Source organism: Chelmon rostratus, chromosome 16, assembly GCF_017976325.1.
Source record: "Chelmon rostratus isolate fCheRos1 chromosome 16, fCheRos1.pri, whole genome shotgun sequence".
Taxonomy (NCBI): Eukaryota; Metazoa; Chordata; class Actinopteri; order Chaetodontiformes; family Chaetodontidae; genus Chelmon; species Chelmon rostratus.
In genome coordinates, this window is record NC_055673.1 from 961869 (window position 1) to 975787 (window position 13919).

Consider the following 13919-nt stretch of genomic DNA (forward strand, 5'->3'; position numbering starts at 1 on the left):
ATCTGTGTTTGGTCTCCTCCAGCTCGTTAGCTGCTAAATGCTGCTCTATGTTCACCGGCTGCTCGCTAACCGTCTGTCTGCTGTTTATTATCCATCCAGACAGATAAACAATGAGCTGAAAATCATATATGTACTAATATTTAAAAAAAATATGTAACATGAGGGCCAAAAATATATTTATGTTAAAAACAAAATAAACACAAACAACACAACAATATTTCTCATGAATATACATGAAAATACATAAATACTGCTGAAACAGAAACTATTAGAACCATCAGCACACATGTACAGTTCATAAAATAAATGTAAATATATGCTAAAATACATCAAATATACACATAACTACAGTTTATGTCTGACAACTAAAGAAAATACATTTCAAAAAAGTGCAAACATACAGTGAATACACCAAATACATCGATAACAAACCTACAATAAAAAGAATATTTGTATAAAACTACATCCTAAATCCTGAAATATATGTACATTTATCATGTACGTACATGAAGACACACACGAGCAACGTTTGTGTGTTAAAGTATCGATCACTGCAGCATTAATCTGCCTGTGTGTGTGTGTGTGTGTGTGTGTGTGTGATGACTCATTGCATCTGAGGGGCTTTGATGTCGTGTCTGGACCTGACGAGGCGAACAATAAACTCTTCCTCTTTCATCTTTTCTCCTGTCCTCATTCCTCTTCCTCCTACTGTTCTCATCCCTCCATCCTTTTGTCATCCTACTCCTCCTCCTCGCTCTCTCCAATCCGGTCACTCTCTTCCTCTTCCTCTCTTCACCTCCTCCTCACCCGTGAACCACCTCTTTCTCATTAAGTTCAATCTTCGTCTCTGTCTCTCCTTTCCTTTCTTCTCGCCTCTCACCTCTCCTCCCTCTGTCGTCCTCGTCTGTTACGTCTTCCTCCTTTAAACCACTTGTGTTCCCTCCACCCGCCGGTGAGGGTGCAGTTCATCGTTAGATTGAACCCGTCATCTGTACGCAGGCTAATGTAAAGCTGACTCCACCTGGAACACCTGTTTATTTCTGATCATTCCTTCCCTCCTCCTGCGTCCTCCAGGTGTTCGCCGTCTTCCGGAGATGGACCAGCGTGGCGGCGCTAACGTCCACTACACCCTGCTGATCGCGTGCGTGCTGGTGGCCTTCTTCCTGGGCGCCATCTTGTCAGGTTTCCTGGTGTCGTGTTACTGCAGCCGCAGCGCCGCCCAGCGGGCGAGGAGGCTGGGGAAGGACCCCGAGGCGTCGCTGCCGCACGCCTTATCGCTGCGATCCCTCGCCAAACTCAACGGACTGCTGGACGGACAGCCCAAGGTGGGTGGACTCACTGAGAGCTGATCTCTGACGTAGAACTGCAGCGTTGCATTGTGGGCCGTGTCCATGCGGGGGATGCAGATCAGAGCCTCCAGGCGGCTGAAGCTTCACTTCTTTTCGGTTTGTTTTCAGTAAACAGGAAACGGTCTGTAAACAAAGCTCAGCTCAGCCAATAAACACGCGGCTGCAGACTTAAAGCTGATACAGTCAAAAAAAAATAAGATTCAGTTAAAGTCAGAACGTATTAAATGTATTTTACAGTTTGTTCAGGTTGTTCACATCAGTTGAGAAAAGTCTAAAGGACGAATTATCATTTGTTGCTAATGATTCGTTTAAATATGATGATTCCTAACAGAAGCATATCAGTCCATCGTTAGCTTAGCGTGAGGAGACAAAAATAAAACCACGTATTCATGGAAAGAACTCAAGAAACAACAAACTATGAAAGAAACATCTTTGTAGGAGAACCAGCCTGAAACACAATGTCTTTATATTTCATTTAATTTGTTGCACAGATAAAAGTTGGTTTAAAGCCAATGAAAATCTTAACATGTCTCTGTGTTGTGTTTTTAATAAAGACACTACAGTCAGTGGCATCACTCAGCAGGTCACCTTGAACCTGTGGTGAACCAATGACAGACAGCCTTGGTGTCACATGGTCATTTATCTGTTCACCATGCTGACGCTCACTTCCTGAAAACCCTCTCACGACCACGTTGATGTCGCTGTCGCAGCGATCGTTCGTACCCACGTTGTTTTCTTAGGAAATGTGTCGATGGTAATTGAACAATAAGAAAAGAGATGTCTAAAACGGCTTCTTGAAGTGTCCCACGGTTTGAGGGAAAGTTTTCAAGATTCAAGATTCAAGAGTCTTTATTGTCATTGAGCATGTCAATGAAATTTTCATTGCAACCTCCATGTTAGGAACAGATGGTGAGAAAGATAAGAAAGATTACAAAGAATAAAATTAAGATAACTACAATAAAATAAAATAAACCAACATGCAATAAAAATATTCGTGAAAGCAATTAAAAATATAGCAGAATGAAAATATACTAAACAATAAAATATGGAAGTGAAATGTGCAACAGAATAAGATATACCAGTGGACAATAAAATATACAGACGCCAGCAGCAGATTGGTCAGGAGCCGAGAAGCAGCAGCGTTAATATTCATCTTCTCGCAGGGGGACACAGCTAACAGCTAACAGCTTCACGATCCAGTGTGTCACGATGAACTCCAGCCTGTTTCAGGCGTCCCGCTGACCTTTGACCCCTGTGGTGAAACATCATTAAACCGTCTAGATGCGATTCTTCTCTCCTCACAGCTCCGATGTGTGTCCATATGTTCTTCTTTTCATTCTATCAGAGCTCTTATTCCTCTTCATCTTCTTTCACTTTGTCTGCCTTCAGGAGGACAAACTGGACATGTCCACCCCAAAGATGTACAGCTCCTTCATCCCCAACGGCCGGTCGGAGCCTCACCTTCACACCCCCGGACACCAGGGCCTGCCGCTGGGAGACCCCGACCTCAGCCTGTCCCAGGTAGGCCAGAGCTGAGAACTGTTGTTTCATTCATCTGTTTAAACTGAAGGGCTTGTCAGGAGGTCAGCCTGGAGGTGTGGTGTCCACCAGGGCTGAACCATCCTGCTTTTAATCAATCACAAATCCCAAACTTCATGAAACTGCAGCAATACATCAGTGAAGTATTCCTCCCAAAAAGATCCCGGGCTGTGAGGTGAGATGTGATCCGTTGTGTCTTTAAGGGATAGTTAGGGATATAATAAAAACCCAGTAAAATCCACCATAAACACTCCAGGTACTGGTCCAGACCACCGCCAAACAAACCGGAAGGACACTGAAGAAATGCAGCTTCCTGAAGTTTCCTCTCGCTCTTTCAGTTTCTTATTTTTGACATTACTGTCATAATCTTTTATTTTCGTGTATTTGTTGTCTCTTCTGCCAGCTGCTGAAAGTCCGACCCTGTGGTGTAATACGTTACAACGTGAGGGTCAGTCGTACTTATGCAGAAGTTCTACAGTTGAGAAAATGTCGAGCCAAAGAAAAAGCTGTCTGACAGCAACATAAAGCACCGAAAATAGTCTAAATACAGCGTCCTCTTGAACCGATGTTGTGTTTAGGTGGATAAAGGAGGTTTTGCTGCTGACTCTGTCCACAGCGGTACATCGCTGAGCTTCCTACACGGTCCTCCTGCAAACTTCAAACCATCCCTTTAAAAAAAGGACTGATCTCACATGATGTGCAGGCTGTAAACTGCACATTTCCCCAAAAGAAGAAGAAAAAAGATAAATTATCATTACCTCTGAATTTTAATCTTTTCTATTTAAAAAGAGCTTTTAGAGTAAAAAGAGTGTTTGCTAAGAGAAACGCTCAGGAACAATAACATTACTATGAAGGTCACTGCAGGAAGAACTCCACGTTTGAAGTTAAAGACGTTACGAATCTGTTCTGCTCAGTTCTGAAGCTTTCAGTGTGCTGGATTCGGTGCCATCTAGTGGTGAGGTTGCAGATTGAGCTGAATACACCTCGTCTCACCCCTCCTTTACCACACATGTTTGAGAAGCTACGGTGGCCACTGAAAACAGGAAAGTCCCTCCCCCAGTCAGTATTGGTTTGTCCTTTCTGGGTTGCTGTAGAAACACGGCTGTGCAGTATGGCGGACTCTGGAAGAGGATCTGCTCCCTCTGTAGAAATAAAGAGCTCGATCTAAGCTAACAAACACAATGATTCTTATCTCAGGTGATTCTACACTAATGAAAACACAACCTTTATATTCCATTCTGCCAATAGATTCTACACTCTGCTCAGTGGCATGCACAGGGGAGGCGACCGCCCCCCCCCATGGCCCAAATGTTGAAAAACGCGTACTAAAGTGCCCTCTTGGACACCAAAACGCGTGCTAAAGTGAAGTCCTTTTCGCCCCTGCCCTTCAAAAAGTCTGTGCACGCCACTGACTCTGCTCCTTTAATTAGAAAACACACTTACTGAACTTTACTTGTTTGTTTTGACTGTTAAACGTGAGGATTTGTTGTTTCTCTGTATCTTTGGGTTTTGGACTGTTGGTCAGACAAAAAAAGACATGATGAAATATGTGAAAACCATGGGTCTAACCTCTGTTTAGTCTCTGTCTCAGGGGGATGGAGAGCTGTCCGGCCTGCCCACACCTGACTCCACCCCGGAGCTTCCCATCAAGAACATGAAGGCCCTGAGGCACCGTCAGTATGAGAAGAACCAGAACTGCAACAACGCCAAGGACAACAACCCCCAGTCTGGTCCCAGCTGCTCTGGATCCAGTCTGGGTTTCATGGCGGTTGTTGGGAACTCTTTGACCCAGCAGGTGTTTCCCTTCTCTCATCACCACGGCAACAGCTTCAGCAATGGAGCGGCCCACGGAGCGGGCGCTTCTTCGACTTCGCTGCACCTCCCCGAGGAGACGAAGGTCTCAAATGATGAGCGAGGGGTGGCGGCAGCGGGCGGCGGCGGCAGCGCGGGAGTCCCCCATCACCACCACTCCCAGCAGTCCCTCCCCCAAACGGTGGTGGATGTGTCGGCGCTGGACGAGCTTCTCAAACACATCCATGAGGTGAGCGCGTCTGGGACCGGAGGCATTAAGGTCCTCACCTCCACCTCCTCGTCCTCCCTGTTCCCCGGGCCCTCCTCATCCTCCTCCGGAGGACATAATCATCATCACCATCACCATCATAATCACCACAGCCAGACCCGCACCCACCACTACAACCACAACCATCACCATAGTAACCACCACAACAATAACAGCAGCGGCGGTCACCACCATCAGCAGCAAATCCCAGAGACGGAGTCAGCTTCGTATTACAGCACCTCCACGTTGCCGAGGGACGGCCTTCCCAAGCGCCTGGACGTACCTGTTCAAAACTCCACCTCGTCCTCTGCCACTTCTTCTTCTTCCTCCTCCTCATCGTCCAACAACCCCACCTCTTCGACCTCCATCCCTTCTTCCTCCTCTTCCTCCGCTTCAACTCCACTCCAGCAGCAGGTGATTCCGGAGAGACCCGGAGGAGGCGGCGTCTCGGTGGCACGTCACCACTCCCAGCGGCACTCGCTCATCAAGATGGGCAGCGGGAGCGGCGCCGTGCCGCGCCACCACAGCTTCAACCAACGGGGGGTGCAGCACGCGCACTTTCTAGCCAGGATGAACACCAACAGCAGCAGCAACGGCCCCCCAGGCGTCAGCGGGGCGGCTAATGTGAACACAGACCCCAGCGGCGAGAGCCAGCGGCTGTCGATGACCAGCTCGTGCTTGACGCGGCAGCACAGTTACAGCGAAGGGCCGCATGTGCAGAGGGCGGCGATCGTCAGGAGAACGGCGTCGCTGAAACCCCAAGTCCCTCCAAAACCACTGTTCCTTCCAAACACAGCGACATCGCCGGCGGCAGAGGCGGGAAAATACAACTACTGACACTTAGGAGGAAGTGGCGCCATTCCAACATGGCTGCTACAGTCCTCAAGCGCCCGAAGCGTCTGCAGGGCTTGTGAGAAACGACAAAGTGATGAGACGGAAAGACACAAAAGAGACTTGAGAGCTTTTTGTCTCCATCACTCCTCGTTACGACCCTTCAGTTGTGGTTATTTTCCCGCTGCTGAAAGGACGCCGCGTGTCTGAGTCTCGACCGCGGCATCGTAGCTGCAGAGCCCTGAAAAGAACCGCACAGACGGAAGCTCCGAGGGTCGACACACAAACAAGATCTCTGACTCATCTCCTCGGGCAGGCGGGGCCGCTGGTGGCAACTTTCCCCCCACGACGGATCAAAACCAGCTCAGACGAGTCTGAGAAACATTCCACAACCGGGCGAAAGATGTTAATGATTCAAAGGAGTCCCCGAGGCTCGAGGTGGCCTCAAAAATTCTTGATTAAAGCAGTTTTCTTACGAGCGCTTTGATCTGATGTCCCCGGTTGGTGCACCTTGGCACGGGGCCTGGATTTCATTTGCAAAGAAAGCAGGGAACTGGACCGCTGCGGATCTGAACTCAATCTGAGGCCGCCGGTTTCTGCAGGACTCGAGTCAAACGATGGCATTTCTCTCCACAGGAAACAATCAAACAATGTCAGAAACACCCGGGGGGGTAATTCCTCTCCTCTGGAAGTCTGTGTGTCCCTCTGAATCCGGCCCTGAGAGGAGGGTCCACCCTCCTTTTCCCTGAAAAGGAGAAAACAAACTATAATGAGGTTTTTGTACGACAACACATCAGCAGCACTTTGAGGAAAGCTGTGGTGTGAAATGTGAACATCCAGCAGCCGTTCTCTCTTTTCACCCCGACAGTCAATACAAACCAGATGAATTTTCTTTTTATACCATATTGGTATCTGAAAAACAAGCGAAGCATCAATGGAGCGTCGGCCGTGTTTGTACGGAGCCCAGAAGGCGTTCGAGGGAGGATTTCTGATAAATTATTCCCTCATATTACAAATTCATGCACTCAATGCACTTAATACTCCTTCAATTTAGTAATTTGTATGTTCAAATTCTTTAATTGACTCTCTTGAATTAATAATTGCCCTCGAGTGACTCACGGTGCCTCCTCCTTTCTCTCGTTTCATCAATGAAAAGCTCTAAAGCCTCAGATCTGAGTTTCTATGAACTGGCATCTGCAGGATCTGTAAAATATGTTTAAATGGAGGTCAAAGAAGTGAAGCTGTGATATTAGTTAAGAAATGTGAGGGAACCGTTCATCAAAGGTGTTTCCTCGTCTCCTGCTGAGCTCTGTAGTTGATCACACTAAACCAGGTGAAGCTGCCAGAACAGAGGAGGCAGCTCGCAGGTAGAGTAAAATCACCTGTGCAGTGGTTCCCAAAGTCGCTCGTTTCCATGTTTTTACTGTACATTTTACCGAGCTTTCATTAATTACACTTTGATATCGCAACTTCAGACAAAGACAAAGAAAAACAAGCAATAAACATGACAGTTATCATGTTAGCGAGGCTAACAGCAGCGACCCCGGAGCTACAAACAGGCGTATGTCGGTGCTATTGGTCAAAATAAATTCTAATAATAGATCAACGATGTCATGGTCTAAAACTGTTTGGGAACCGCTGCTCTGGTGGGGTCCGACCATGCAGATAGTTTAGGTTTCATTTGTCCTGAGTTTGAGATATCTGCGTCTCAGATTCAGTGGAGGTGAATGGGATCTAGAAAAATGAGCCCTGCCACCCTGGACTATCCTTAGACCACATGGAGACAGTCTTCAGAGGGACGGTTTGTTCAGTGTGAAGGGCTCTGTGGACAGATAAAACCAGAACTGTCTGCATGGCCGGACACCACGATGGAAGAGTCAAAACATGTCATCCGTTTATTTTCCTGGTAATTTGGGTGGAGGTTTGGCTCCACGTGGATCCGGTTTTCAGTGGAACTGCAGTCTGTGGGCGTGTTTCTTCACAGATGGTCTAAAAATACTCAGCTGTGAAGGAATCTGCTGTTTCCTGTTTAACTTTACCTCCCAGCGCCGGTCGGCGGTCAACAACACTTTTTATTCCGTGGCTGCGTCTTCTGTCCGGGCGCTCGGCCTGAAACGAGCGCAAACGGCAAAGGTTAACAGTGTGATACACGGGCAACATTCGAGGCCAACACAGCCAGAAACAGCAATAAAAGAACCAGAAAACAGCTGTAAATAAAGGGAACCAGGGGATGATGGGAAATAATTCAAATCGCCGTCGGGAAAATGAATGTGATCAGTTTTACATTTGGAAAAGTTACTCAAGATGTTGCCAAGAGCAATCTATAAAGAACCGTGCTTTATATTACTGCTGATAAAAAGAATAGAGACTAGGTACTGCAAGACGTCCTGGTGTTAATGTCAGCAAACATCTGTACCGTCTCACAGGGAAGGAAAAAGTCAACAGCAGAACAATTAAAAGCTGCACAGAACAACAAACGAACGGCAGCGAGCGCTCACTCACCTCTACGTTTCTGGTCATGCGGCGCAGAAGCCCTCGACGGTGAGTTCAGGGAGGCTTCGACATCTGAGAATGGACACGCAGCTGCAGAGAAGCTGTGAATGAATGAGATCAGAACAGAAACCATAAACCGCGACAGTTTGATTGTGATCATGTAAAATTTCTTGAAAGAGGAGGCTGAGGAAGGCTTGGACGCTGCGCATGACAGGATACTAACACTGACAGATAACATGGAACGTCTGCACAATGAAAAACCACTAAAAGATGAGTGAAACATCTTATTTTTAGACCAAGACCCACACCAACAAAAGCCCTGCACAGCTGCCAATACTCCACACATTTAAAAGTACACAGGTATGGACCCTTACGACCACACTCATCTTCACCTTTTCGTGCATGCTGCGAGAACTCCACTTCCACAATGTTCAGTACACATCAAATGAAGCGAAGGTGATGCATAAACGCCTGTTTTCACATCTCTGGGAGAAGATTTTCACACAAATGAAAGAGCCCAGTGTTTGGAAGGAAGGTAATCAATCAGCAAACTGGTGGTCTGCAGTAAGTCTGCTTACCTACTGCTGTCAGAGCTTTCAGCCCGATGTCACCGTCTTCTCTCTCTCTCAGTCGATCATCAACACTCCTCGTCTCTGTGACGACTCTGCAGAATCCATCTGCAGAGGACGACCGTGACATGTGGTTGAAAGCCTAAAGCAGGCATCTCAAACCGGTTCCATAAAGGGCCGCGTGGCTGCAAGTTTTCATTCCAACCAAGGAGGAGCACACCAGGCTGGAATCAATTAATCAGCTGATCTCAGTCTTCAGCTGATAACTAAGTGATCCCTTGATGTTGATTGGTTGGCCTGATGTGCTCCTCCTGGGTTGGAATGAAAACCTGCAGCCACGCGGCCCTTTATGGAACCGGTTTGAGATGCCTGGCCTAAAGAAAAGCTAGTAAGTGCAGCTAAAACAGACTGAGCTCTCACACCTGCTGGTCCTTTAACTAACGAGGAGGCTGGGATCAGTGTGAATCACGTGAACACTGACCGCTTCACATCCTGTCAGGAGATTCAGGAAGTATCCAAACAGAGTTTCCAGCTGCAGAAGTCAATAAACAGCTGCCGCTTGGTGTCAGTTATTAAATCGTTTGTTGGTGAAGCGTCTAAACCTCCAGCAGCAGGTTTTAGTTTCATCTGGTCGGACACAGATTGAGCAATAACGAAGCCGCCGCGATGCTGCAGCAGCGTCAGTGAAGCAGCTCTGTCAGCTGGAGACGGCCGAGCAGCCTCTGCACCAAATGATGCAACTTTGAGTCCGCCGGCACCAGGCGAGGGGGGTGGGGGGCGGGGGCAAGCACCGGCTTACAGGCTTTTCCAGACCAGAATGACTGTTTTGTTCAGATTTAATAAGGGAAGAAAAAGCAGCAGTTTGATATTGATTCCTGCTTCACGTAAAGAGGGATCTGTGTCACGGTTACATCATCCTCACCGTCTCCGGCCTGAATCTCTCGTCTGACCAGAGCTGTTGGACGGTTATTAGAGATCAGCGTTGTTCGGGGAAGAAGCCGCCGGCACGAATCAAAGTCTAAATTAACGGGTCGTGTTCACACGAGAGCGGCAAATCTGATCTTCAGCTCTCAGCAGCAGGTTTGAAAACATTTTAAAAAGGTTGAATTATGAGTCAGTCCAGTGCCTCAAAGTGATTTCTGGTGACTCTGGTCTTTCACTGTTTTACCACATTAAATATAAGTTGCATGTACTTAACATCACCACTGACCTATTCGATTCGTTTCCTTCTGTCAGCTTGCAGACGACGTGCTGCATGTAGACCGGCGCCGAGTCATCCTTTGTTTCTATGCTGACGATACGTGTTGTTGGAAAAGTCAAATCTAAAAGACAAACAACACGCAGACATGGATGTTAGACGCCATTCCTTAAAAACAGACATGACAAAGTGTTGAATTTCTTTGAAGGGAAGTCAACGGCTGTCACGAAGGAAGGCCATGAGAAAAAACAGCTGGTGGTTGGACCTTTCGTACTGAAGCTGATAATGAATCAACCATCTTTTTTTTTTTCTGAAGCAAAATCACCAAACTGGATTTGCAGCTTTTCGGTTTCATTGGACTGTCGTTGGAGAGTCACCTTGGAACAGCCCCCACTAGTGGGCTGTGGGTCGTTTGGTACTGGGCCGCACAGAAAGAAAAAATAATTTCCATTATTTTGTTTTTTCACATAATTTGTTGCCAGGTCCTCTTGACATGATTAAAAAGTGGATTTACGTTCATCATTATTGTTATTATTATTATTAAAGAGAAAATACCACAGTTTTTAATGCCGATCTTATCATTTTATTTAGTTTTTATCTGCTACACCTTTAGACTGGGCCGTGAAAATACTGTCAGACATTAAACTGGGCCATGGTACAGAAAAGGTTGGGGACCACTGGTTTACAGCATCACTGTGGTATCAGCACAGAAACTCCAAATGTCAAAGGAAACTGTAGAAACGGTCAGTGGGGATGTGAAGAAACAGCAACTTGTCGTGAAGTGGCTCAAAAATTAAAAAAAAGTACCTGAAAGGTCCTTGAAATCCTTCCATAAGCAGAACAGGTCCCGGATGAAAGCAGCCAGTGGAGTTTCTGTACGGTGAACAGAAACAGATCAGCGTCACCTGCTGTGCACAAAAACAACACATGAGGAAGAGGAGTCTCCATCTGAAACTCACCGGAAGAAAAGAAGAGACTGGTGCTCGTTTCTGGTCTGACCGACTCCTCAGTGGTCCTTCAGGAAGGTTTCCACTGGGTGCTGCTGGGGGAGAATAAACACCGGCTCATTTTCTAAAAGGGGTTTTGTATGAAGCTGCACTTGTAACCTTCAAAATAAATTTGTTTATTCATTTCATGGTTCTCCGTTCCCGTCCTCTAAACGTGCTCTCTGGGATTCAGCCGGAGAGACTGAGGGGGAACAAAGACACTGTCACGCACTGCTGATGGACTCACAGCGCCACCCAGTGGGCCTCAGCAGAACGACAATGTATTAAAAGCTATTATGTTTAACTTACTGCTATTAATTAACAATGTGGATGATGGTGTAAATAAAGGCTACTGTGGAATATTAGCTGGGTATGGTTCTTACTTCTGTGGACTCTTATTTTGAAATTGTGAGTAAAAACAGAATAAAGAGCAGCAACCGGAGTTACACTCACGTTGGTGTACAAACGAGGAGTCCTTGAGGGGCTTCAGACGTTCTTGAGATGCGACCTGGTCTAAGGCTCCAGGATATGGTGATGCAGATCCATGGGACCTTGAGGAAAGGGTCTAGGGTGTTTTATGGGATCCGGAGGCCTCAGAGGAAGTTCTAGGAGGGCCCCGGATGTTTTCCAAGAGTGTCAGAACTGTTTCAGGATTTCTGAAACGGACTGGAACTCCTTCTAAGACTCTTGGAGATGTTCAAGGTAGGTTCAAGAGTTCCTGAAAGGGCTTTTACGGGACCTTATGGGTGTCCCATGGGGGCTTCAGTTCCAGGAGATCCTACGGAAGCCCTCAGAGGCCAAAACAATTCAGAGAATCCAAGTCTGATCAGAATTGTTCTCTCTCCTGGGTAAAAAGGTTTTGCCAGGATCATCTTGCCAAGAAACTCCATCCGGAAAAAAAATATTTTTTTGTCTCATTTTGGCCACAAGAGGCTCCACTGACACCAAACATGGGAGAAAGTTGCCTTTTAATAACCACATTTTTTACATCCACACCAAATGTAGGCAGTGATGGAGCTGATGCAACAAATACAGAACATGGAGGGAGAGAGAGTTAGCCTCAAAACAAACAGCTAATTTCTTATTAAATACAAATCGCATCATCGCACAAGCTGTGTGTGCACTTACATATGGGTGCATGACAGCCGCCCACTCTACCACACACAGCTGACATTTAATAAACTCATACATCTCACACACAACCAGCATCAGCAATTTGTGCATATTAATGAGCACAATACACACACACAGCAGCGGCAGCAGCGGCCAGAGTGATATCAGCCAAACGAGTTTGTGCCAACCTTTAACTTCCTCGTGTGCCGCTGCCGCCGGCTCGCCGAGTGTCTGGCTGCATTTCTGCGCTCTCCAACGCCAGATGCCTCCTCTCCAAGCAGGTCAGCAGATTTTTAGCTCGATGGAGGGCCAAACCAAGCTGGTGTTGTTGGTACTCATTCACCATAGAATCGAGGGCGCCATGAACGAGGTGTACGTTGATGTCTTGCTCCTCTGTTTGGTCATTGGTCTCATTGGACGATATGAAGCAGGACACAACATGGAAATCATCAAAAGCACAAAACATCCCAGAACCAAATCCTACCCTAAGAATAGTTGAAAGGCAGAGATTCCCCCCGGCCTCTGGCCCGGAGTCTGGGAGCAACAAGCGACTCGGAGCCAGTACTTCCTGTCACAACTGATTCTTCTGTCAACTGCAACACAAAATCTAATTTCTATCTTGTTGATGAAAGCTGCAAGACCCTAAAATTCTATTGAAGCACACCATCTGTCCCAGTTTTAGGCTGCATTCAAAACCTCCTGCTATACTAACAGGACAGAATGATTTGAACTGTAGCTTGTAATATGCAAACAAAAGCAAAATCTTCAGTATGCCAAAAATACCCGCATGTCGTACTGATACTGCGAAAATCTCGTCTGCATTGGACCAGTCTCTCGCTCACCGTGTCCTGCAGCGGTCACAACAACCGACCCGGCCAACGGGACGTTTTTCAGTTTCCTATTTCTATTTCATCACTAAATTCAACTCTGATATTTTTCTGAGGCGAGAAATCAATCACACAGATTTTGAATATTGGCATCAACCAACCAGTTCAATGACATCGATGACGTTTTGCTTCCAAGGCGACAGAAACAGCAGGAGGACGAGCACCAATCCACGTTTGATCTGCAGTGAAGTCATGAGACCACGCTGGAGAATCTGGTTCCTCCCTGTCACAGACAGGTGTTTCCTTTCTCTCAGGTAAATCCTGAACATGCACATGAGGGGAAGCAGCACAGAAGTGGAGGTTTAATGTTAGCCATGTTGTTCAACTTCTACTTTCCAAAACCAGAAACCGGCTCAGCCTGGCCGAACTGAATGCTAGTATGAAAAAAAGCAATCAGGATCAGGATCAGGAGTCACCATATGGGACTCTCTATTATCATGTATGTATCGCGTTCTACGGGTGGCTAAGGGGGGGTTAAAGCAGAGGCAGGAGATGTTAGTGAGTCCCGTCACCACACAGAACACTTTTTTTTTTTTTTTTAAAGAGAAAATTTACCTGGCAAAACGTTCTAACTTTCACCTGTTTCACAGGTAAAAAACTAAGTAAGGAGAGATGATCCTGGTAAAACCTTCTTCCACCTGTTCTTCAGTCCTGAACAAAGGAGAGAAAACTATTCAGATCACACTTGGAAAACGGATCACCAGGGTTTTGTTTTCCACTCACCTCTCAGGGCTCCCGTAGGATCCAGAGGTCCTTGACAAAGATCTCCACCAACTTGGGGGGTCTGAGGGATTCCCTGTGTATCCTTGAGAAGGCCCAGGAGTCCTTCAGGTGGTCACTCGTGTAGTTTGCAGGAGTTCTTGGGTACATTCAGGATGAATTGGGGGGGGGCAAG

At 46.7% G+C, this 13919-nt stretch overlaps 1 protein-coding gene and 1 long non-coding RNA gene across 2 annotated transcripts in view; one reads left to right on the forward strand and one right to left on the reverse strand.

The window, feature by feature from the left end:
• The window catches only part of LOC121619238 (semaphorin-6D-like), a 79032-nt gene extending 70033 nt beyond the window's left edge, over window positions 1-8999 (forward strand). The window contains exons 20-22 of the mRNA XM_041954797.1: window positions 1075-1325; window positions 2739-2870; window positions 4468-8999. Coding sequence (XP_041810731.1) covers window positions 1075-1325; window positions 2739-2870; window positions 4468-5784 — 1700 coding nt within the window. The 3' untranslated portion in view covers window positions 5785-8999. The remainder of the gene's footprint in view (window positions 1-1074; window positions 1326-2738; window positions 2871-4467) is intronic.
• On the reverse strand, window positions 2349-8356 carry LOC121619239. Its single transcript, XR_006007517.1, has 3 exons — window positions 8281-8356; window positions 7818-7887; window positions 2349-6523 (listed from the first exon to the last, which is right to left on the reverse strand). It is a non-coding gene; the product is annotated as an uncharacterized LOC121619239 (long non-coding RNA).
• Window positions 9000-13919: the final 4920 nt, after the last annotated feature.